This window comes from Chelonia mydas, chromosome 1, assembly GCF_015237465.2.
Source record: "Chelonia mydas isolate rCheMyd1 chromosome 1, rCheMyd1.pri.v2, whole genome shotgun sequence".
Taxonomy (NCBI): domain Eukaryota; kingdom Metazoa; phylum Chordata; order Testudines; family Cheloniidae; genus Chelonia; species Chelonia mydas.
The window spans coordinates 281,514,336-281,535,130 of NC_057849.1; the positions used below are offsets into that span (position 1 = coordinate 281,514,336).

At 40.2% G+C, this 20,795-nt stretch overlaps 1 protein-coding gene across 2 annotated transcripts in view; it reads right to left on the bottom strand.

Annotated features, from left to right (window-relative positions):
- Positions 1–8,879: 8,879 nt before the first annotated feature.
- Positions 8,880–20,795, bottom strand: part of TPH2 (tryptophan hydroxylase 2) — a 70,791-nt gene continuing 58,875 nt past the window's right edge. Inside the window, exons 9-11 of one of the 2 annotated variants that reach the window (XM_007054798.3) lie at positions 20,394–20,489; positions 9,412–9,545; positions 8,880–9,319 (exon numbers count right to left, since the gene is read on the bottom strand). In XM_007054798.3, the coding sequence (XP_007054860.1) occupies positions 9,145–9,319; positions 9,412–9,545; positions 20,394–20,489 (405 nt within the window). In that variant the 3' untranslated portion in view covers positions 8,880–9,144. The remainder of the gene's footprint in view (positions 9,320–9,411; positions 9,546–20,393; positions 20,490–20,795) is intronic. The other variant, XM_043547754.1, reaches the window with a different exon arrangement.

The window sequence follows — 20,795 nt, forward strand, 5'->3', positions numbered from 1 at the left end:
TTTAGGGAGTTTCTTGAACAGATGGTGTAGCTTCTTTTGGTAACCCTCAGTGGGATCAGAGGGTAATGGCCTGTAGAATGTGGTGTCAGAGAGTTGTCTAGCAGCCTCTCGTTCATATTCCGACCTATTCATGATGACGACCGCACCTCCTTTGTCAGCCTTTTTGATTATGATGTCAGAGTTGTTTCTGAAGCTGTGGATGGCGTTGTGTTCTGCACAGCTGAGGTTATGGGGCAAGCGATGCTGCTTTTCCACAATTTCAGACCGTGCACGTCGGCAGAAGCACTCTATGTAGAAATTCAGTCTGCTGTTTCAACCTTCAGGAGGAGTCCAGGCAGAATCCTACTTTTTGCAGTGTCGGTAGGAAGCTTCCTGGGGGTTAGTATGCTGTTCAGCGGTGTGTTGGAAATATTCCTTGAGTCGGAGCCTGGGAGTGGTTGGGTCATTACAAAACCTAAACCTAATTTCCCCAATACTAATTTCCCCTTACCGTTACTCACACCTTCTTGTCAACTGTCTGAAATGAGCCACTCATTACCACTGCAAAAGTTATTTTTCCTCCCTTGGTATCCTGCTGTTAATTGATTTGTCTCGTTAGACTGACCTCACACTTGATAAGGCAACTCACATCTTTTCATGTATTTATACCTTCTCTTGTATTTTCCACTCCATGCATTTGATGAAGTGGGTTCTAGCCCACGAAAGCTTATGCTCTAATAAATTTGTTAGTCTCTAAGGAGCCACACGTACTCCTGTTCTTTTTGCGGATACGGACTAACACGGCTACCACTCTGAAACCAATAGCCTGTGAGAAACCCAGGTTCCAGTGTCTGCTCCATACTCATCTGGGATCTGAGACACCCAGGTACAACCCCCTGTTCTGCCTGATATGGAGTGGCGACTTGGGCTCCCACATCCCCAATGAGTGCCCTAACTATGGGGCTATTGGCTATTCTGGTCTCTCTCTCTCTTTCTCTCTCTCTCCCTCCCTCCACCCCCATCCTGGACCTGAGAAATCATCCTGACAAAAATTTCATTGAAACAATTACCTTTCTGCAAAACATTTTGGTTTTGATGGAGAAAAAAAAAAAGGTTCTTGGAATATTTTTCAATCACTTCTTAGACCCATTTTGTTTGAAAGACCTGATCTTCACTGGGCTTTGGATCAGGCCCCAAATGAAGTAGTGAACACAACATATTGTGTTAATGCCTGCTGCACTCCCCTCCATCCTGAGTAGAGGAAACGAAACAACATGAACTATGTCTTTGTTTGCTAATGAAACTTTGGATTTGCTGCAATGTCTCAAATTGCTGTTTTTCATGTTAGATTCTGCATGCTGGTAGATGCTGAAATGCTTTACATTCATTAAGATTAGGCCCATTTACTCTGTGCAAGCAAAGCAAGTACATATATCTCAGACCCACAAAGCATAAGCCTGGAATTACACAGCAAATAAATGAGTCTAAACCAGAAGTCCAGATTCCAGATCACTAAAGCTTAACAAACACCTTCGATACATGTGACCTATTTTAAATGAAACATTTGTGTAATTTGACAACTGTCAATAATTCCCTCGTTATGCCAGATGAACTTGTCATCCATGGAGGTGGATGGATGGCTGATCTTGATTTGCTGAGAAAAAATGCAAAGAGAAATTTCTGCTAAGATTAAAGTATCTGATTCTTAAAAACACAGTGGGGCACTTTCTAACATGTCCCTCCTGGAACCCTGGATTCTGACTGGGTGAGGCCCCTTATACGATTTCTTTTTCTAACCCTATCAGAATGGAGCTTTACCATATGAGAACAGTGAGCAATTGTCTCTCTAAATCACCATTGTCCCCTCAGTCTATTGTACTGAATTTATTTTTAATCATGGTGTATAATAGAAATAAAATCACTGGATTAAGCATATATCTAGCAGTGGGAGCCAATTATCCTTTTGACAATGTTCTGTTTCATTGATATTATATCTTCATCATAGACAGTTTCTTTGCCATCATTAGTCCTAAAATGACTATTAATTTCAAGAGTTTCTCCCTAATCCAGAATAAGATTTACTTGTTAACTCTACAAAACAAAACAGAGATGTGCTTCTATTGTTTTACTGCTGCAGAAGCCCTCTTTCAAGAACAGTCTATTCAGAACAGTTTGAGACTAAATCCAGACAATATAAATATTAAGTGTTTCTCTGCATGATTCTATAACAAGGAGGAAACCTTTGTGAATGTTGCCTGTGTGTTTCTCACAGTGGTTTAATGTTACCGAAATGAGCAGTGATGATTCCTTTGTTAGATTACCTGACTCCTGAACCAAGTGGAATCTGTGATTCCTCTTCTAGTGGTTTTCAGACCCATCAAAGGAAGCCCAGGTAAGGTACATTTTCTCTACAAAGCACTGAAAGAGGTTATCAGACTCCACTTGAAAGAGGAGGAGGAAGAGTCAGAAAAACTTCTGCGCGGGGTCACGAGCAACTCTCCAGTGATAAATGCCAGTTAATGGAGTCAGCACTAACATGTGTAAATAAAGAACTCCTTCAGCATACTGATTCCCTGGGGATAAGCCAACAGCTTTTCCTTTGCACCAATGGCAGTCACAGTTAAATCTAATACTGGATTTTTCCTTACCTTGTAGAATGAAGCAGAGATAGCCCAGAGGAGAGAGAAGGCCTATTTATCTTACAGATATCTTCAAGATGGCAGCCTTCTCTATGATAATCATTATCCCTACAGATTACCTCTTCTTAAGGGTGAGTTATTGATGTTAGGTAAGGGCTGGGGTAGGGACATGCACATCCTAAAGATAAATGCCAGGCTGCACAGATGGTGTCCTTGACCAGGGGATGCTATTCCAGAAGGAGTGCTGCTGGGAAGAGATGGGGTCCACCTGACCAAGAAGGGGAAGAGTATCTTCACACGCTGAATCACCAACCTAGCAAGGAGGCCTTTAAACTTGGCTCAAAGGGGGCAGGTGACAAAAGCCAACAGGTAAGTATTAAAAGGTAACCTTAGAATGCTAGATGTGGTGGGAGAGAAAATGGAAATTACAGTAGAATCATAGGAGAAGCAAGAGGGAAAACCATGGGGGAATTTCCTTAACATCTTAGATGTCTATACACAAATGCAAGGAATACAGGGAATAAATGGGAAGAACTGGAAGTCTTAGTATACAAGCTACATTATGACTTAATTGGCTTCACAGATTTGGTGGGATAAATCTCACGACTGAAATATTGGTAGAGAGGGGTATAGATTGTTCAGGACGCACGGGCAGGGAAAAAAGGGAGGGGCGTTGCTTTATATATCAAGAATATATACACTTGTTCTGAGGACAAGAAGGAGGTGAAAGGCAGACCAGCTGAAAGTCTCTGAGTGAAGACAAAAGGGGCAGAGGAAACAAGGGTGACCTCATGTTATGTGTCTGCTATAGACCACCAAATCAGGATAAAGAGGTGGATAAGGCAGTTCTAAAACAAAACAGAAATATTCAAAACTCAAGTGTTAGGATATAGATATTCTGGACTGTCTGTAAAGGCCTATACTCTAAGAATTTAGGTGTATTCTTATCACTTGGCTAGTTAGAGGTATAAAAGAAAATCAAAATCACTGTCTGCCAGTGTAAGGTCCTTCTCTTACTGTGACAGTCTGAGGCCCTGTTCTTAGGCTAAGGCCTTTGGCTAAGCAGCAGAGGCAGCCATAAACTGGGAAATGACCGGTCACATCCTCACAATCCAAACTAGTCACGTTGAAAGAAGGTGCTATTTGGCTGTTAGGAATACAATCCTGTCCTGATAGTGCCTATCACCTCCAGAGAAAGGGAAGTGCCTAGAAAATGTAAAAGGAAACTTAGTTTGATAGCATCCTGTCTGGCAAGAACTCACTTACCAATAGCTGGGATGTGAAATCCTCACTTCTGTATTGTTTTGTCATTATAGTTCTCACTTTGCTATTGTTTGTCTGTATAATCTCAGTCTGGTTCTGTGATTGTTTCTGTCTGCTGTATAATTACTTTTGCTGGGTGTAAACTAATTAAGGTGGTGGGATATAATTGGTTACATAATCATGTTACAATATGTTAGGATTGGTTAGTTAAATTTCAGGAAAATGATTGGTTAAGGTGTAGCTAAGCAGAACTCAAGTTTTACTATATAGTCTGCAGTCAATCAGGAAGTGGGTTGGGTAGGTGTGTGGGTGGGAAATGGGAACAGGGAATGGGGGTAGGGAAATTGGAATCATGTTTGGCTAAGGGCAGGAATGGGAACAAGGACACAGGTGTAAGGCTTTGTGGTGTCAGAGCTGGGAAGGGGGACACTAAGGAAGGAAACTGGAATCATGCTTGCTGGAAGTTCACCCCAATAAACATTGAATTGTTTGCACCTTTGGACTTTGGGTATTGTTGCTCTCTGTTCATGCGAGAAGGACCAGGGAAGTAAGTGGGTGAAGGAATAAGCCCCCTAACACCAAGACCTGGTAGTAATGAGGAACTTTAACTACCCAGACATCTGTCAGAAAAGGAATATGGTAAAACACAAAATCTCCAGTAAGTTGTTGAAATGTGTTGAGGACAAGTTCTTGTTTCAGAAGGTGGAGGAAGAAACTGCGGGGCAACCATTTTAGACTTGATTCTGACCACAGGAAGGAATTGGTTGCAAATCTGAGGGTTGAAGGCAATTTGGGAAAGAGTGATCATGAAATTATAGATAGGGATAATTATTATATATAAGGCAATGAAGGAGTGAGAGCGGCAGAATACGGACAGTGGATTTCAAGAAACAGATCTTAAACTCAGAGAACAGATAGGTAGGACTCCATGGGAAGATAATCTATGGGAACAAGGAGTTCAGGAGAGCTGTCAGTTTTTCAAAGAGACAGCATTAAAGCAAACAGCAGCAACCTGATGTGAAGGACAGATAGAAAGAATAGTGCTCCATCAGGAGCTCTTTAATGACCTGAAAAACAAAGGGAATCCTACAAAAAGTGGAAATATGGACAAATTGCTAAGGATGAATTCAAAGAATAGCACAAGCATGTAGGGACAAAATCAGAAAGGCTAAAGGACATAAAAGATAAGAAGAAGAGGTTCTAGAAATATATTAGGAGAAAGACAAAGGAAAGTGTAGGTCCGCTAGTTAGAAGGGCAGCAGAATTAATAACAAATGACATTAGGAAGCCTGTGGTATTTAATGCCTATTCTGCTTCAGGCTTCACTAAAGAGGTTAATTGTGTCCCGATGCTTAACACAGTTAATATTAACAACAAAGGGGAATGGACACAAGCCAAAATAGGGAAAGATCAGATTAAAGAATATTTAGATAAGTTATAAGTATTCAAATCATCAGGGCCTGAGGAAATTCACCCTAGGATACTTGGGAACTAGCTGAAGCAATCTCTGATTATCATTAATGATTATCTTTGAGAACTCATGGAGGATGAATGAGGTCCCAGAGGACTTGAGAAGGGAAAACATAGCATCTGTCTTTAAAAAGGATAACAAAGAGGACCCTGGGAATTTTAGACCAATCAGCCTAACTTCAATACCTGGAAAGATTCCAGAAAAAAATTATTTAACAATCTAGTTGTGAGCACTTTGAGAATAACAGGGTAATAAGTAATAATCAATATGGATTTGTCAAGAACAAACAAGGCCAAACCAACCTAATTTCCTTCTTTGACAAAATTACTGACCCAGTAGATCAGGGGGAGCAGTAGACAAGATATATCTTGATTTTAGTAAGGCCTTGGACACAGTTCCATATCTCATTCTCATGAGCAAACTAGGGAAATATCGTCCGTCTGAAATTATTATAAGGTGGGTGTATATCTGGCTGAAAGACCATACTCAAGAGTAGTTACCAATGCTTTGTTGTCAAAGTGGGAAAATGTATTTAGTGGGGTCTCACAGAGGTCTGTCCTGGGTTTGGTACTATTCGGTATTTTCTCTGATGACTTAGATAATGGAGTGGAGAGCATGCTTATAAAATGTGCCGATGACACCAAGCTGGGAGGGTTTGCAAACACTCTAGTGGACAGGATTGGAATTCAAAATGATCTTGATAAACTGGAGAATTGGTCTATAAAATCGAGATGAAATTCAGTAAAAACAAGTGCAAAGTACTACACTGAGGAAGGGAAAATCAAATGCACAAACACAAAATAGGAAATAACTTGGATAGGCAGTAAATACTCCTGTGACACTGAGCCAGCGAGGGTTAAGCAACCAACCAGCAGGCTGAATGACCTAAAAGCAACCCTTAAGGACATAGAAGAATATTGAAATGATAAACAGGGCCATTCCTTGTAGACATGTTAAATAGATTAGAATCCTTAATATGTAGGCCTGCATTGTTAGAGGATCAAAAGTAGATACTAATTGTATTTGTCTGTTTTTACTTATATATTGTTAGAAGTTTAACAATGTGATCTAATCAGCTTGTAGATGCTAAAATTCTGTTCCTGTCTTTAATGATTCATTAGGTATTCTATTGATTCAGAGGTCAAAAGGGGATATTATCATTTAGAAGGGACTTATAGTGTAATAATAATATGGTCTTCATTTCTCTTTGAAATTTGTAATTCCACCTGGTAAAACTACCTGTGAACTGTTTGAATGGCTAATTGCCTTATGCTAATGAATACAACTAGTTATTGATGTATGCCTAGGAAACAGACATTAGCTTCAAAGCAACAACGTACATTACCTATTCTTCATCCAAGGAAGGCTGCTGTGATCATTTGCTGTCAAGAGACTTATCTGCTGAACTTCAGCTATATGGAAAGTTTCGGGTCGGATCCTTTCTATCTCAGATCTGCTTAGTCTTTGACAGGGAAAGTCTAAGCCCACAAGACTGAAGTCTCCAGGTCTACTCAGGATTAAATCGTAATTCTCATGGAAGAATTTGAACAAACACTGCACATGGACTGCTTATTGGACTATAATCTTTTAAATCTATTCCAGAAGGATTTTCACAAATCAGCAGCATCACCATCTCTGCTATGAAACTGACCTAAGGACTTTATTCAGATCTGTATGTATATTGATCTTTTAACCATAGCAACTCTATTTTCTTTTTATTAATAAATCTTAGATTTAATTAATAAGGATTGGCTCTAAGCATATATTTGGGTGAGATATGAAATATTCATTGATGTGGTGGCAATGTGTCTGGTCTCTTGGGATTGGTAGAACTTTATATATGGTGAATAAGGTTGTTAGTAACCTGACTATATTAGACTTGGCTGTTTGGGTGGGAGCCAAAGGCTGGATTGCTTGAAGAGGACTGTATTTTGGCTTCTTGGTAACCAGTAAGGGATTACAGAAACTGTGTGGTTACTGTCTTGGTGAAATCTAATTATAGAATAAACCACCAGTTTTGGGGATTGTTTGCCTTATTCTTTGCAGTTTGCCCTGAATAAGCATTCTCAGTGTAGCCCCTCTAGACACCATCATCACAACTCCTGAAAAGGATCTGGAGTTGTAGTGAACCACAAATTGAATAAAAGCTAACAATGTGATGCAGTTGCAAAAAGGCCAGTATTCTGTGGTATGTAAGACACAGGAGGTAATTGTCCCGCTCTACTCTGCACTGGTGAGGCCTCAGTTAGAATATTGTGACAAGTTTTGGGTGCAATGTTTTAAGAAGGATGGGGATAAACTGCAGAAAATCCAAAGGAGAGCAACAAAAATGATAAAGTGTTTAGAAAACCTGATTTCTGAGGAAAGGTTAAAAAAAATCGGTATGTTTCGTCTTGAGAAAAGACGACTGAGGTGGGAATCTGATAATCTTCAAATATGTTAAGGGCTGTTATAAAGAGAACAATTATCAATTTCCACTGACGGTAGGAGAAGTAATACTTGGCTTAACCTGCAGCAAGGGAGATTTAAGCTAGCTATTAGGAAAACGTTCTCATTATAAGGCTAGTTAAGAATTGGAATAGTCTTCCAAGGGAGGCTGTGGAATCTCCATCATTGAGGTTTTTAAGAACAGGTTAGAGAAACACCTGGTCTAGGTATATTTCATCCTGCCTCAGCACAGGGGGCTGGACTTGATGACCTTTCAAGGTCCCTTCCAGCCCTACATTTCTATGATTCTGTGTTATCAAGTGGCACTCATTTTATGTTGAAATTGCTAGCAACGTTTAGAGCATCTGCATAGATATTTCAGCTGAGAGAGTGGTTTCAATACGTGTCTAAAATAGCTTTGCAGATGCTCTAAATGTTGCTAGTAATTTCAACATAAAATGAGTGCCACTTGATAACACAGAATCATAGAAATATGAAATCCCTCTGAAAATATTTCTGAATAGGGGAATGCGGAAGGCACATAATAATCATAGAAGGTTTTACATTGACACCTAACTACATGGAGTGATATCAGGATCCTCACTATTATTTCCACTTTTCAAGGGAAGGATTTTTGGAATTATGTCACAGATCAGTGGGTATTTCTGTAGCATCCACAAGTAGCAGCAGTGTTAAGTAAAAATATTCTCCTATTTGAATTGTCAAAAATTGTAAATTGTTTGCAATTATTCAGCTAATTTGAAATATTTTTCCATTAAGTGTCTTACAGTTTACAACTCAAAAGCCCTTTTAATAACAATATATGTCCTTCCCTCCCTTCTCAGTATTATATAAATTCTATTATTCAGTCACAGGAGACACTCAACTACAGAGGCATAAAAGGAAAATTTGTCCTCAACAATAGAGAGAGAAATATGGATCCATACAAGGGAAAAAGAAAACCTGGCAAATGTTTTTTCAGAGTCTCACAGGGACAAGAGGTTGCAAAGAACTAACCGGTATGTTTAGAATCCTAATGAAATCACAAGCCATTTTTTATATGTTGCTTTTAAGTGAACAGACTCTTTAAGTAAACAAAATCATTGCCAGGTAAGCTTTTAATAGTGTATTTGTACATGACATTCTCTTATGGAATTGCTGGTTATATGCCACCACATTTCTTGTTGAGTTTGCAAGTTAGCATCGCCTTGTTTCGTCTGCAAGTTACAATTAGAAATACACAACGATGCAAGTCGCTGATCAAGCTGCAGAGGGAAGATGGATGGTTCTAAAGCTGGAGCACATGATGTTGCTAGCATAGCCATAGAAGCAGCAGTGGATAGAAAAGCTACAGTGCCACAGACATCAAATGCCCAAATATCTGTTCATTTTGCTTAAAGCATCACACACCGTGTTCAGATCACTCCGAAGGTCCTGGACAACGTTTTCTATACTTCTGGTGTCTTTCAGAATTTCAATGCTTTGCGTGTATGGGTTGAAATACACTGAAAAGGGACGGTTGATTGATTTTGCAAAGTCCCTGAAAGAAAAAGAAAATTAACACCTATTTCTGCCACATCCAGAGAAGGGAAAATAAGATTTCGTTTTTAAGAGTCAAGGGAAATAATTTACCTCATCTTTTCTTTGGCTTCTTCAAAACTTTCTGAGACAAAGTAAGCTTCCTGAAAAGTGGTGATAAGGCATTCTTGCAAGCAAGTTGTCTTTGGATCAAATGTTCTCACACTGGCCTTGTCAGACAAAGCATGCTGCAAAATACACCACACAATTTGTTAAACTGTGTTATGAGGCTCCTGAATGCCTATGCAGTGTTTTCTGTATACACCCAGCTTTTATATCACTGTTATTGTACACTCCCAGTCAATAGCTAGTCTCATGTTTTACACACAATGGATCTTTCATCGTGAACAGAATAATTCAATCTATTAGCTAGTCTTTTTTTCTACCCAAAGTTATTACTTTAAATAATCAAGGGCAGTTCAGTTATGTATCTACCCCATAGGTATAGAAACTACAATCATCAGCTGGAAGAGGTAAAAGTAATAAAATATGTATATATATTTTTCTGGAATACAACTACACACATCTGTATCCCAAAAATCTCTCTTAAATGGCAGAATTTATAATTACCTCTGCAGGTAAACAGAGTCTGACTAAATCATTCAGATAATCTGTGCCATCCATTTTCAGGCCATATGTGCATGCCATTTGCGTTACAGTGAGTTTAAGACTGGAGCTAGATATCTGAAGACCATTACATAATGTTCACTTAGTGTGTACTGATGAAATACATTACCTTTCCACCAAGTACACTTGAGCAATAATGCACCAAATAAATATTGCATGGAAACAAGAAGAAACAGGCATATTTATGTACCAAACAGACATTAGAAAGACAAGGAAAACAAGTGTGATTACTTGGAGAATAGCTATTAGAGCTGTGTTCCTCCTCACATGATTGGCACGTGGCCACTAGGAACAAAGACTCTGGATTTCAATGCTGAGAACTAGCTATTGCAAAATTTTGAGGCAGCTCACCTTCCACTCCTTCACTTTTTATTTACAATACCTCTACTAGCTCCTGTATCTGTCTTATACCTTAGAGGACTAAGGACAAGTATATTTATATTTATTCTTGGTGCTCTGCATTGAGGTACCAGAACTGAAGGCAAGTGCATTTGTTTTCAGTAGTGCAAGTCCTTGATCTATCTATCTGCATTGAAAGGTTCTGTACATAAACCTTAGACAGATAAATTACACACGGGGAACAGGACTGCTGAGTACAAAGGTTCCTCTTTTTTTTTTTTAAACAGACTCTTCAGAGTAGCACAACACCAAGCACGTGCTAATTCAATTATTCAGGTAGAATATGTGCATGTATATTTACAATACAACATAAACCGATAAAAAGAACCATGTTGACCCAACTTGTCTGCCTTAGCCAGCACCCATTTTAAACGAAAATTGCATTCCAATACCACTTTACGTTCCTTGAATAGTCTGAACCCTTCCTGCACCTGGCAAGCCATGCCTCCCTTGCAGATCCCATTGGATACTCTCTACCTTTAAAGGGGCATTAGCAATTGTACCAGCCAGTTTGTCATATTTTCTTTTGAGCTCTGGTGCCACCATTGTCTAAGGGCTAAATCCATAAAGGGACTTTAGACATTGCAATGCTCAGTGTTGCAGTGCCTAACTTTTAGGTACTTTGCCAACCAATGGAATCCACAACCCATTAATTAGGTGCCTAGACTTCTTATACAAGCCATGAGGAGAGAGAGGTGCCTAAGAATAGAATCCACAAAAGCCAGCCCACTAGGTGGGGAGCTGCCTAAGCTAGCCAATAGCAGATGTAGATGCCAAGGAAAGGGGTGGGTCTTAAGCCCTGCCCCTCTCAGGGAGTTCGGTGCCTAAATCCAGGTTTGATGGAGGCACCTGTTTCCAGCTGGGTCTCACAGCTGTGAACTCTCTCCTGGAACCAGGCACATAAGCCATTTTTCTGCAGTGGGACATGCCTAACGACACGCAACATGGCAGTGGCAGCCTATAGCCCCATAGTTAAGGCACTCACCCAGGATGCAGGTGGCCCAGGTTCAGGGGATGGGGAGCTGGGATTTGTAGATGAGTCGCCCACTTGCAGGTGAGTGTCTTAAGCACTGGGGGATTCTGGTGTGGGTCTTTCTCGGTCTTTCCTGGTGAAGCTGAGCCACTCTGTATTTCTGTATTCACTGGGCCAAAGAGCAAGCGAGAATGACTCTCTAGTCCAATAGTTAGGGCACTTACCTGAGAGAGAGGAAACCCATGTTCAAATCCCTTCCCCTTACCAGGCAGATGGGGAAATTGAAATGGGGTCTCCCATGTCCCAGCTGAGTGCTCTAACCACTGGGATAATTGTTATGAAGGAGGCTGCTTTCTTCTTTTCCTTCTCTTCCCAGACGTTTTGTGTGGAGTTAGGCATGCTCTGAGCTCACCTACTACATTGGGTCTGATAGGCAATATAGATGGGACAACAACTAATTTGGGGTTTAGATGTGTCAAAGGCACTGAGCTCCTGGGCAAGGTCAAGACTGAGGCAGCTGTGTGCATACCAAATATGGGTGCTTAGGGTAATTTTACAGTGGCAATATAATCATAAAGGGACTTTAGGTGCTTGTAGGGTTAGACAGCAGCTGAATTAGGGGTTTGAGGATCTCAGTGGTTCCTAAATGTTGGAGTTGGGCACCTAAAGTGGCAGTTAGCCACCAAAGTCCTTTTGTGGATTTGGCCCTACATTTTTTAATTCTGAAGCACTGTGAACAATGGAGTATGCAAATTCTGAAATTGGTAGTGTCAGGGTGTCATAAGTATAAAGGGAAGGGTAACCACCTTTCTGTATACAGTGCTATAAAATCCCTCCTGGCCAGAGGCAAAACCCTTTCACTTGTAAAGGGTTAAGAAGCTAAGGTAGTCTAGCTGGCACCTAACCCAAATGACCAATGAGAGGATAAGATACTTTCAAATCAGGGTCGGGGGGGGGGGGAGGGGAACAAAGGGTTTTTCTGTCTGTATGATGCTTTTGCTGGGAACAGATCAAGAAGGCAGCCTCAGAACTTCTGTTAAGTTAGTAAGTAATCTAGCTAGAAATGCATTAGATTTCCTTTTGTTTACTGGCTGGTAAAATAAGCTGTGCTGGATGGAATGTATATTCCTGGTTATCAAGGTTCCTTCCCCACTCTGAACTCTAGGGTACAGATGTGGGGACCTGCATGAAAACCTCCTAAGCTTACTTTTACCAGCTTAGGTTAAAACTTCCCCAAGGTACAAACTATTTTACCTTTTGCCCTTGGACTTTTGCTGCCACCACCAAATGTCTAACCGGTATTATTATTAGGAAAGAGTCCATTTGGAAACGTCTTCCCCCCCCCTGAATCCTCCCAAACATTACCCCCCCTTTCCTGGGTAAGGTTTAATAAAATTCCTCACCAATTTGCATAGGTGACCACAGACCCAAACCCTTGGATCTTAAGAACAATGACAAAGCATTCAGTTTCTTAAAAGAAGAATTTTAATAGAAGTAAAAAGAATAACCTCTGTAAAATCAGGATGGTAAATACCTTTCAGGGTAATTAGATTCAAAACATAGAGAATCCCTCTAGACAAAACCTTAAGTTACAAAAAGACACAAAAAGAGGACTATCCATTCCATTCAGCACAGCTTATTTTCTCAGCCATTTAAAGAAATCAGAATCTAACGCATATCTAGCTAGATTACTTACTAAGTTCTAAGACTCCATTCCTGTTCTGTCCCCGGCAAAAGCATCACACAGACAGAGAGTGAGACTTTGTTTCTCCCTCCCCCCAGCTTTTGAAAGTATCTTGTCTCCTCATTGGTCATTTTGGTCAGGTGCCAGCAAGGTTACCCTAGCTTCTTAACCCTTTACAGGTGAAAGGGTTTTTCCTCTGGCCAGGAGGGATTTTAAAGGTGTTTACCCTTCCCTTTATATTTATGATACTGGTTTTGTGTCTTTTTGTAACTTAAAGTTTTGCCTAGAGGGATTCTCTATGTTTTGAATCTGATTACCCTGTAAGGTATTAACCATCCTGATTTTCAGAGGTGATTCTTTTACCTTTTCTTTAATTAAAATTCTTCTTTTAAGAACCTGATTGATTTTTCATTGTTCTTAAGATCCAAGTCTTTGGATCTGTGTTCACCTGTACAAATTGGTGAGGATTCTTATCAAGCCTTCCCCAGGACAGGGGGTGTAAGGCTTGGGGGGATATTTTGGGGGAAGACGTCTCCAAGTGGGCTCTTTCCCTGTTCTTTGTTTAAAACGCTTGGTAGTGGCAGCATACGGTTCAAGGACAAGGCAAAGTTTGTACCTTGGGAAAGTTTTAACCGAAGCTGGTAAGATTAAGCTTAGAGGGTCTTTCATGCGGGTCCCCACATCTGTACCCTAGAGTTCAGAGTGGGGAAGAAACCTTGACACAGGACTTGACAGAGAGCTCTTAGCCAGACCTCCTGGGTCCCTTCCTATGCTGTCTTAAAGCAAAGTGGGACAACAAGAACATCAGAAAGGTTGTAGGACATCTGGTTAATTTTTCAGGTGGACCCTAGTGCTGTGAATGTCAAAGTCTGCTTGCTCTGTAGGGAATGTTCTGTATGCTCATGTGCTCAGCTAATGCTCAGTAGGGAGTGCGCAGGGATGTGCTCGGTAGGGAGTGCAGAATCTCAAAGCAGAAAAACTATTAAATTGGTGGGTCCGGACCATTTTATATGGAGGTGTAATCACAATGTCACATCCTGGTTTCTTTAGGGACATTAGCTATTTATGTAATGTTGTAAGCAGTAAAAAAAACCTCACAACATGTGCAGTTATATTGGCTACCCACCATTTGCTTTGGATATGTTGTTTGCCCATATGTTTTCAGACAACCAAGATGTGGAAGTATCTAGTAAATATTTCCCTACCCCCATCCTCTTCCTTTATCTGTCTTCACGGAATGTAATTGCTAATGTGTATGTGTACCACAGCCTGCAGTTGAATGGAATGTCATGCCATCTCAAGGGCTCGTGGTAGAGGCCTCCTCTAGAGGCTTATTCACACAGGAAATAAACTGTTGCTCTAGTACAGTCAATGGGGATTTTCCATTAGCTCAAGCTGGGAGACTTGGTATTTTATGGAGCAATGGTTCCAAGTTCAATCCTTGCTGATACCTATGAAAGGTAGCAGTATTTGACAATGGGACTGCTCAAGAGTGATAGGATATGCTCCTTTTTGCTGGGAACAAGCATAATACCTCCACAGCATTTCCAGCTCTGCTAGCAAAGGCAGAGAGAGACAACCTATCAATGCCATATTAAAAGAGAGTTTTGTTGTATGCTTGCTCATTTGAGTGTAAAGACTGGGTTGTAATCATGTAACACACACTTATTGAGGTTTACAAAAATACCACCAAAAAACCTTCCGATAGCAAGAGGAGAAACTTGAGATGGGTTATAAATGCTGTACTCTCTGTAGGCCAGAATCAAACCCTTGGGTGATAAGAAATTATCCGCATCCCTGTATTGGTTTTATTGTCTTGTTATTCTGTGGGAGAACACAAGAGTACCCAGGAAAAACATGCTCCTAAATGTTTTTCTGCTGATCTGCAAATGGGCTATTTCCAAATTGTGTGCTGATGTTCCCAGAACTTTTTTATGATACCAATAGAATTTTATATATTGTTCAAACAAACAGAAAAACACTTTAGTGGTAAGAGGTAGTAAAATGTGTACTGGGCATCCAGGTGTTGTTATAGCCATTGTCTCCACCCTCAACAAAAAAAAAAAGTGTTGTTGTTGAATCCACTGCTCTTAGTTTTTAGGTTATAATCAGGGACATACTAGTTTTATCTATTCATAATCAGATGTTTTATTGTGAGCACCTTTGACTGAAAAAGGTATAATTCTACAGGACTGGAACTCTGCTTCCTCATTAAACACAGCAATGTGGCACAGTAGACCAGGTGTACAGCCCAATGAAGTCAGTGGGAAGACTTCCACTGACAGCAGAGTTCTTTGATTCAGACCCTTAATGAAAGGGCTCAAGAATACATTATGAAATCCATGGACAACATATTTTTAAACACATTTGATCTGCCTTTTTTAGAATCATAACTACTTCGTAGAAATAGCGTGTTTACTGAATTGTGTATTCAGTCTGACTTCTGAACCACAAATGTATATTGTGTAATAGCCTTATCTAGAGTTAACCTGACTTTATTAGGGCTGAACATTTTATAACAGCTCACTCTTTTGGTTCCTTTCCCACACTGGTTTTAGCTTTTAATCCTCTCTTTCTCCTTTGTGTGTGTCTGCATGTGCGAGCTTTCTGTATTTTCTGCTTAATGCATTTTTTCCCATGTAGCACATATTTTCTTCTGCATTTTGTTGTGTCTTATATTCAGACTAGTTCTAAATATTGAAAAAAAAATCTTTGGGGGGTGTAGTGGGGTGGCTGCCCACTCCTATCCTAGATGGGGCTTCAGCAGGCCAGGGAGGTGGTGCAGGTGGGTGGCCAATCAGAGAAGGCCTGCTAGGGAGCCAATCAGAGGCTGAGTTAGAGACAGCCAATCAGAGACAGACTCAGCCATATATAAAGGCTGCCCAAGAAGGGAGTGGGTAGTCTCCCCCTGGTGGTCAAGGGAGGAGGACTGGCTCCTGGGCTGAAAGGTAGCACCTTGGACAGAGCAGTGCTGGGGAGCTCTGACCAAGGAAAACCCCAAGCTGCTGGCCTAGGCCAGGCAGGGGCGTAGGGCCGAAAGGGAAGAGGCCCAGGGACAATAGCAGGGCAAGGGGAGAGAAGGATGGCAGAGAGGCTGCTGCTAGAGGGTCCCTGGGTCGGGACCCAGAGTAGCAGGTGGGCCTGGGTCTGTCCCCCTCTTCCCCTTGTGCTACACCTGGCAGAAGGGGAGCGTGGCCTGATCCAGGCTGTGGCTGGTTCCTGTGATAAGGGACTAGACTTAGAGGCTGCAGCTGGCCACTACAACAGGTGCAGATTGTGGTCTGCTGGTAACACCAAACCCCTGGAAGGGGGTGAGACTGGAGCAGTGGGCACTGCTGGAGGGCAGTATCCTGAAGAGGACGCTGCCGAGTAGGGAGCAACGAGGGTCCCTGAAGCAGCAGAGCAGATGAAGGGCAAGGCACCATGCGAAAAAGGTGCTCCATGACTGGACAGAGCTAATTCCCGGAGCAACCAGCGGGAGGTGCCAGCGGTGGTGAGTCCTAACCCCGTCACAGGGGGGAAAAAGCTGCTTTGTACCTACATTCCTCTGATTTTTAGTTTCTTGCTGCTGAAGCCATTGGCCAATTTTCTAGAGAAGAGCCATGTAAGGCAGAAAAAGAGAGAATGAGGTTTGGTTGAGTTTGAATATATGCCAAAATATTACCCAGCAAATTCACTCTTAACAGTTTGTGTTGCCTGACACTTTTCCATCTTGTTAAATATTTATAAACAAGACCATTAAATATGTATATTTACTATTCAGAAATATACTTGAGATCTAGATTTATTTGTATATAGGTGTGCCATAGCGGAGAGGGATGTCAGCTCTGAAGCAATTTGGTGATATAACTGGGAATGAGGTAGTGGATACAATTTTCAAAAACACTTAAGTGACTAAGACCTATTTTCAAACATGCCTATAGGCCAGATTTACGAAGGTATTTAGGTGCCTAAAGATACAGATAAGCACCTAGTGGGAGTATCAAAAGCACGAAAGCAGGTTAGGTGCCTAACTCCCATTGATAGTGGGATTTACATACCTAACTCACTTAGGCACTTCTAAAAATCCCACTAGGTGCCTATCTGTATCTTAGACACATAAATCAATTTGTAAACACCTAGACGATAATAGAAAGAATAGTGAGCACGGATTTGTCAATAATGCCAAACAAGTTTAATTTTCTTCTTTGAAAGGGGCACTAGTCTAGAAGATTCGGGGAGGCAGTAGATGTGATATATCTTGATTTTAGTAAGACTTTTGACACGACATTCTCATAAGCAAACTAGGGAAATGTGGTCCAGGTGAAATTATTATAAAGTGGGTTCAAAACTGGTTGAAAGACCATACTCTAAGAGTAGATATCAATGGTTTACTGTCAAAGTGGGAGGGCATATCTAGTAGGGTCCTGCAGGGTTCAGTCCTGCAGCCAATGTTTTAATTAGTGACTTGGATAATGGAGTGGAGAGTGCTTATAAAATTTGCAGATGACACCAGCTGGGAGAGGTTGAAAGCACTTTGGAGGACAGGATTAGAACTCAAAACGATGTTGACAAACTGAAGAATTAGTTTGAAATCAACAAGATGTAATTCAATAAGTACAAGTGCAAAGTACTTAATTTAGGAAAGAAATCAAATGCACAACAGCAAAACTGTCAATAACTGACTAGTCGGTAGAACGGCTAAAAATGATCTGGGAGTTGTAGTGGTTCACAAATTGCATACGAGTCAACAATGTGATGCAGCTGCAAAACAGGCTAATATCATTCTGGGATGTATTAACAGGAGTGTCCATATATATGACATTGGAGGCAATTGCCCACTCTACTTGGCACGGGTGAAACCTCAGCTGGAACACTGTGTCCAATTCTGGGCATCACACCTAAGAAAAGATGTGGACAAATCAGACAGAGTCCAGAGGACAGCAACAAAAATTCATAAAAGGTTTAGCCAATCTGATTTATACAGAAAGGTTAAAAATAACTGGGCATGTTTAATCTTGAGAAAAGAGGACTGATAAGTCTTCAAATATGTGAAGGAGTGTTATAAAGAGTACAGTGAGCTATTGTTCTTCATGTCCACTCAAGGTAGGACGAGAAATAATGAGCTTAATCTGCAGCCAGAAATTTAGAAACCTTCCTTATAAGGGTAGTTAAGCTCTGGAATAGTCTTCCAAGGGATGCTGTGAAATTCCCATCATTAGAGGCGTCAGGGATGGTCTACATTTACAGTACTTAGTCCTGCTTCAGCACAGAGGTTGGACTTGATGACTTAAAGTTCCTTCCAGCCCTACATTTCTTGGATTCTATCATTCTAAATATGTTTGCAAATCTGGCCCTTAGGCACTTTTGAAAATATTTTCCATTTATCCTTTTCGGATAAGAGGTATCACTGCAGAGCTGTTCTCCTGCACTTATTTTATGTAATACTTTTACAGTTTAATTATTCAAAGAAAAGTTCCCCATTTTTTCTCATATACAATTTTCATTAATAAATCAAGTTAATAAAATGTTCACTGACATAACATTAAACTATGTAACCCTGGAACCAAACTGACATACATGGTGAAATAAGAGGGCCTGATGGGTTGAGCAGTGAATAGATCCAATCAGCTGGAAGTGATAACACTGCATAATAAGGCACACAATAGGCAGTGTATTGATTGTACAATAATTCATGTTTACATGCTCTGTGGAATGAGACCTCCGAATGAGTGCCATCAAGTCACCTTACAGAGGCTAAATCCTGGTTACTTGACTCGTGCTGCAAATTAGTCCCCCTCTGTTATTGCTAGAGGTATATAAATATTGTTGCATATGTAACATAATAGGAAAAGTATTTGATATATGGTATGCAGACTAACCTTTGAAGCTGATCAATAGATGTCATTTATGTGCACATACATCATTTTTAGTGTTGCTTTGGAAAGGGTTGAAAGTTCATATTTTGAGATTACTGCTGAACAAATAATACTTATCTGGGGTCAGAGTTAAGGCTGTTTTTGTGATGAAATATGCTTTTCAGTATACTTGATAAGAATAATCTGTTCATTTATGGACAGCATAAGGTTTATGATCTTGACTATTCACATGCTTGCACATATGTGTTTATTTGTAAATAGTGTGATAAGTGACAACAATGAAATTACTTAACTGTTATTTTAAAGTAAGGGCCTGCTTTTCCATGGGACCTTGTGTAGATTTTTAGGACTCAGTTCTCAAAAGGTGTTGGACCAAAGGGATGGGAGACAGAAGTGTTCAGCACTTTAATGGATTGAGCCTTAACCCTGTAAAATACTACCATTCTGATACCGTGAGGAGTAAAATTGTCGTACTGAAATCCTGTGTTGTAGTCAGAACAATGATAAAAGTGTCAATATATTTTTTCCTTATCCCTTTTTTCATGTTTTTTTTACTGCTCTAACAATCTTAGTCACATAAGGGACATAATGAGTCTAACTAGTTCCAGCTAGGACATTTAAATACACAGAATAGACAAAAAAGTAGAGAGACTGAGTTATTAATAAAAGCACTAACAGCATTTGTAGGCCCCAGTACAGAAAAGCTTGGCTGTGCCTGACTAGAGCTGGTTGAAAACACAGTAAAAAATGTTGCAAATATCTTGTAAATTTGTCCTGTTTGGGGTTTTTTTATTTCAACAATTTGGATCCTGTGAATACTTATTGAACCCACATGCTTAAATTTACACAGTCCAATTGACTTCAGTGGAACTACTCACAATATGTAAATTTAAATACCTTTGGTTTTGAAGGATTGGGGCCCTATTCAGGAAGGTCAGTTAAGCTTACATGGCTTCCTGAACAAGGAGGGATATAAGCACATACTTAAATGTTTTCCTAAATCAGGGCCTTAATATTTCTAGATTGTGATCTGAACACTACTCACTTTACTCAGAGGAGTAATCCCACTGCAGTACACAGGATTACTCACTTAAATAAGGCAAGCAGGATTTGGCCTTATATTGCCATATTATGCAAACAATTTTTTTTACATAAGGGTCCCAGAAGCTGTGATATAAGAAACCTCCTACTCAGTAAATAGAAAGGGATTAATGTCTTCACTAGAAGTAAATTCATGTGTCTCATTGGCTACCAAATCTTTAAAAGCAAGCAAACACGCAACAACAAAAATGCGCTTTGCAACTTTTCAGTTTTAGCACATCAGTTCTTATTGACTTGTTTCACACGCCAAATTCCTGCTGAATTTTGGGAGTAAACCTTCAATCTAAAATACCTGACCACTTTTTTTTAAAGTAAAAATATTCACACTTCGTTAATAATTTTCCATCATTCTAAAAAACTTATTTCAGCCTGCAGGGTACTTTCACTCACATACCTTTAATTCGCCAATAGAAGACAGGAGTCCTGCCCCGTAAGCACGTAGCTGTCCCTCTTGCTTGCAAAGGCCAAATTCGATAGTAAAAAAATAGCACTGTGAAAATAGATAGATACAGATATATGTAGCGAAGCTGTAGACAAGCACTTGAGTAGCACCAATTGGTACTATTTTCACTTGAGAGCCCCATTTCCTCAGATTTTCATGTTTTTTAAATAAGTTGAGATCAAAGACACTTACTGTTACGTACTTTAAATGTCATGTTAGCAGTGAAGTAGAGCTGTATAAAAAAATAACACACTGGGAAAAAACCAGCAAGATTGTGCTTTTTCTCTGGTTTCCCAGTCACCAAGGGCCAGATTTTAAAAGGTATCTAGGTGCCTAAAGATACAGATTGGTGCT